The 3,854-nt window shown below is 48.8% G+C and overlaps 1 protein-coding gene across 1 annotated transcript; it reads left to right on the top strand.

Annotated features, from left to right (window-relative positions):
* Nucleotides 1–524: 524 nt before the first annotated feature.
* LOC102761794 (mediator of RNA polymerase II transcription subunit 25-like) lies at nucleotides 525–2,483 on the top strand. The gene is made up of 2 exons (XM_006767365.2): nucleotides 525–1,456; nucleotides 2,320–2,483. The coding sequence occupies exons 1-2, from the start codon at nucleotides 1,162–1,164 to the stop codon at nucleotides 2,379–2,381; spliced, it is 357 nt and encodes a 118-aa protein (XP_006767428.1). The 5' UTR covers nucleotides 525–1,161; the 3' UTR covers nucleotides 2,382–2,483.
* Nucleotides 2,484–3,854: the final 1,371 nt, after the last annotated feature.

Genomic DNA, 3,854 nt, shown 5'->3' with positions numbered 1-3,854 from the left:
GTTAGGGCACATACCCAGGTTGTTGGATGAAACCCTGGTTGGGAACATATGGGAGGGAACCAATGTTTCTCATATCGATGTTTCTATCTCTATCTCTCTCTGCCTCTCTCTTCCTTTTAGTCTAGAATCAATAAAAAATATATCCTCAGGTGAGGATTAAAAAAAAGATATGGAAACCATAAAATGGGACGTGGAAACCATAAAAGGATACATGGAAACCATAAAAAAGTACATGGAAACCATGAAAGGGGACGTGGAAACCATGAAAGGGGACGTGGAAACCATAAAAAAGGACACGGAAACCATGAAAGGGAACATGGAAACCATAAAATCGGACATGGAAACCATAAAATGGGACATGGAAACCATGAAATGGGACATGAAAACCATAAAAGGGGACGTGGAAACCATAAAAAAGGACACGGAAACCATGAAAGGGAACATGGAAACCATAAAATCGGACATGGAAACCATAAAATGGGACGTGGGAACCATAAAAGGGCACGTGGAAACCATAAAAAAGGACACGGAAACCATGAAAGGGGACATGGAAACCATAAAATGGGACGTGAAAACCATACAAAAGGACCCGGAAACCATGAAAGGGGACATGGAAACCATAAAATGGGACGTGAAAACCATAAAAGGGGACGTGAAAACCATAAAAAAGGACACGGAAACCATGAAAAAGGACGTGGAAACCATAAAAGGGGACATGGAAACCATAAAAGGGGACGTGGAATCCATACCAGAGGACATGGACACCATATAAAAGGACACAGAACCATAAAAGGGGACATGAAAACCATAAAAGGGGACATGGAAACCATAAAAAAGGACACAGAAACCGTAAAAAAGAACCAGTTCTCAGTGGCCCCTGGTCAGGGCCTGCCCTGCATTGCACAGCCTGGGTCACCGTCCATGGTGGGCACGATATCCCAAGGTGAGGAGAGTGGCCCTTCACCAGGCCCGCTAGGGGACTTGGCCCTCAGTGAGCAGCAGCCAATCTCCAAAAAATCCCTGGCATGGAGCAGGGTCCTCAAGTGGAAGGAGAAGTTCAAACCAGGCACCGACACCCTACTGATGTGGTCACTGCCTTGCCAGGTCTACGTGGATCATGGTGAGAAACTGAAAACAGACCTGTGACCTCAGAAGCTGATCATGAACTTGTTCCCCTCGCAGCTGCTGATCCCACTGGGCCATTATATCCGGGACTCAAGGAGGGTCCAGTTCTCCTTCACCAACCTGGACCTGGAGTCCCGCAAAAGCCTCTACCGCACGATAGGCAACGACTGTGGGGGCTTCGTGCACTTTCTCTTCATGGACCACAGCAAGTTGCACATATATATGCTCCTGTTGTCCCCCAAGAAGAAGACCTTCATGGGCCTCATTCCCTATGACCAGAAGGGCTTCCTCAACAGAATGGCGCAGATTGTGCGGCAGGAGCTCAAGAAAGGTGAGTTGGGGGCATAGCAGGCATTGCCCGGGCTGAGCCCCCTTCCAGAGGACCAGGCTAGTTCCTCACAGAATCTGCTCTAGCTCCGCCAACCACAGTCTGAGCCTCAGGGCACTGTGGAGGCTGCTGCAGCCTCGGGGCAGCCTCAGCCCAAGCGTGTTGCCCAGGTTCCCCCCAGGTACTGCCCAAGGCCCTCCAAGGACAGCTCCCAGCCTGCCTCTTTCGCACCTATCCTTTGGCCCCAGAACCCGGGGCCAACTATGGAGTCTCCTCCTCAACCCACTCCTGACCCAGACAAGGGTGTGCCTCCTGCCGCCCCCCTCCCCCCCAAGCAGGCTTCTCTCCATTGCCTCCAACCACCAGGAGTCCCTGCATTGTTCACACCACCACACCAGGCCTGGGGCTGCCCTAGCTGGGGTCCCCACTCTTACAACTGCCACCAGCCCAGCCCTGGCCAGCACAGCTTCCCCCGGGGGCTCTACTGCCAGGTCACATGCTCCTGAGCTTTGGGTCTGGAACCCACTCATCCTGACTTCCTCCAAATGGAGCAGTGGTTGCTGGGAACCTTTGAGGAAAGACAGGCCGTGGGCTGTGGTTAGAGCCCAGGCTGTCCATCATCTGGCTGTGATCACTGCCAAGCGGATGGGGACAATGACCCGTGGGTGGGATGGGAGTGGAGGGAGAGGTCAGGGGTGAAAAGAGAAGTCCTGGCTCCGGCAACTGTGAATGCCCCAGCACAGACAAATCTCGCAGCTTCTGGTCTCCACATAGGCACATGGAAAGTTCCCTATGTACGCCCTTTGGGGGTGCGACGGTAAATCTGCCAGAATCTAGGACACAACATGTTTTCTGGTTTCCTACAGGTCGTCAGACTTCCACCATCAAACAAATGCCCGAGAATGTTCACCACAGTATGTATTCCTAACTGGGGAGAATGAGATGTTCTGAAGAAGGCCTGGAGCAGCTGGGGCTGTGATAACAAAGGACTGCACCGAGGACTTCAATAACAGAAATGCATTCTCTCACCACTCTGGAGGCTGGATGTCCAAGATCCAGGTGTTGGAAGGGTTGGGTTTTTCCAAGGCCTCTCTCCTTGGCTTGTAGATGGCCATCGTCTTCCCCTGTTCCTCTGTGTGTCTGTGTCCAATCTCTGCTGTGGTTACAAAGAACGAGGGTGACGGTGGGATGGGGGGACTTTATTTACTTGTGTATGTCTGTATGTGTGGCAGATTGGATTATTCTCAGTTCTTCACTCTCTGCCTTGCCCTGGCTTAGAGCCTCTCCCAGTGTGGGCCAAGTATATTTCCCTGCCCCATGGATGTTGAGCTTGGCCAGGTGACTTGGTCTGGCCAGTGGAATTTAGATGGAGGTAACAGAGTGGAAGCCTTAAATGTGCTTCCTTGGCATAGCTTGGTCTCTTGGGCTGTTGAGACCATCAGTGAGAAGAATAGACCCTGGGAAATGGCTGGTCGCAGGGAAATGTGAAGCCATGATGAGCAGAGCTGAACCCAACCTCAGCCTAGCGCTCGCTCAGTGACCCACGTACCCCTGAGCAAGAAAAATGCACGCTTACCTTGAAAACATGCTGAGTGACGTGAGCCAGACAAAAGGACAAATATTGCGTGCTTCCACTTCTGTGAGCTATCTAGATAAGCAATTTCATACCCCGTCTACTAGAGGCCACCAGAGGCTTGGGGGATTATTGCATGGTACAGAGTTTCTGCTCGGGGGATGAAAAGGTTTGGGAACAGTTACAATAGTTGCACAACACCACAGATGTACTTAATACCACTCAATAGGGCACTTAAAATGGTAAATTTTATTATATATATTTTACCACAATTAAAAGTAATAATACCACAATATACCAAACCCGTTGAATTTATACTTCACTTATTTTTTTTTAACCAGAATTATCATTTTAATTAGTTTTAACAGTCTCTCACCCAAATTCTGGCTAAGAAAAAATATTATTTTTTAAATATATACAGATATTTTTTATTGTTGACAGTATTACAGAAGTCTTCCATTTTCCCTTTACCTACCTCCACATAGCCCCCACTGCCCCCCACCCCAGGTTTTCACCCCCTATTGTCTGTGTCCATGGGCTACGCATGTAAGTATATAAGCTCTTTGGTTTCTCTCTCCTGATCCCTCCACCCCCACAGCAAGGTGTGTCAGTCTGTTCCATGCCTCTGTGCTTCAGGCCATATTTTGTTAGTCAATTCATTTTGTCTATTAGATTCCAAAACTAAGTGAGATAATGTGTTATGCCATCTTTGTTGGGTTAATTTGCATACTCATCCTGATTGGCTGGTGGGCATAGCGGAGCGACACCAATTTGCATGTTTCTCTTTTATTAGTGACACCAATTTTATGTTTCTCTTTAATATATATT

This window comes from Myotis davidii, unplaced genomic scaffold (genome assembly GCF_000327345.1).
Source record: "Myotis davidii unplaced genomic scaffold, ASM32734v1 scaffold200, whole genome shotgun sequence".
In the NCBI taxonomy this organism is placed as follows: domain Eukaryota; kingdom Metazoa; phylum Chordata; class Mammalia; order Chiroptera; family Vespertilionidae; genus Myotis; species Myotis davidii.
The sequence above is the reverse complement of the archived record's forward strand: the minus strand, read 5'-3'. Positions and strand labels throughout refer to the sequence as shown.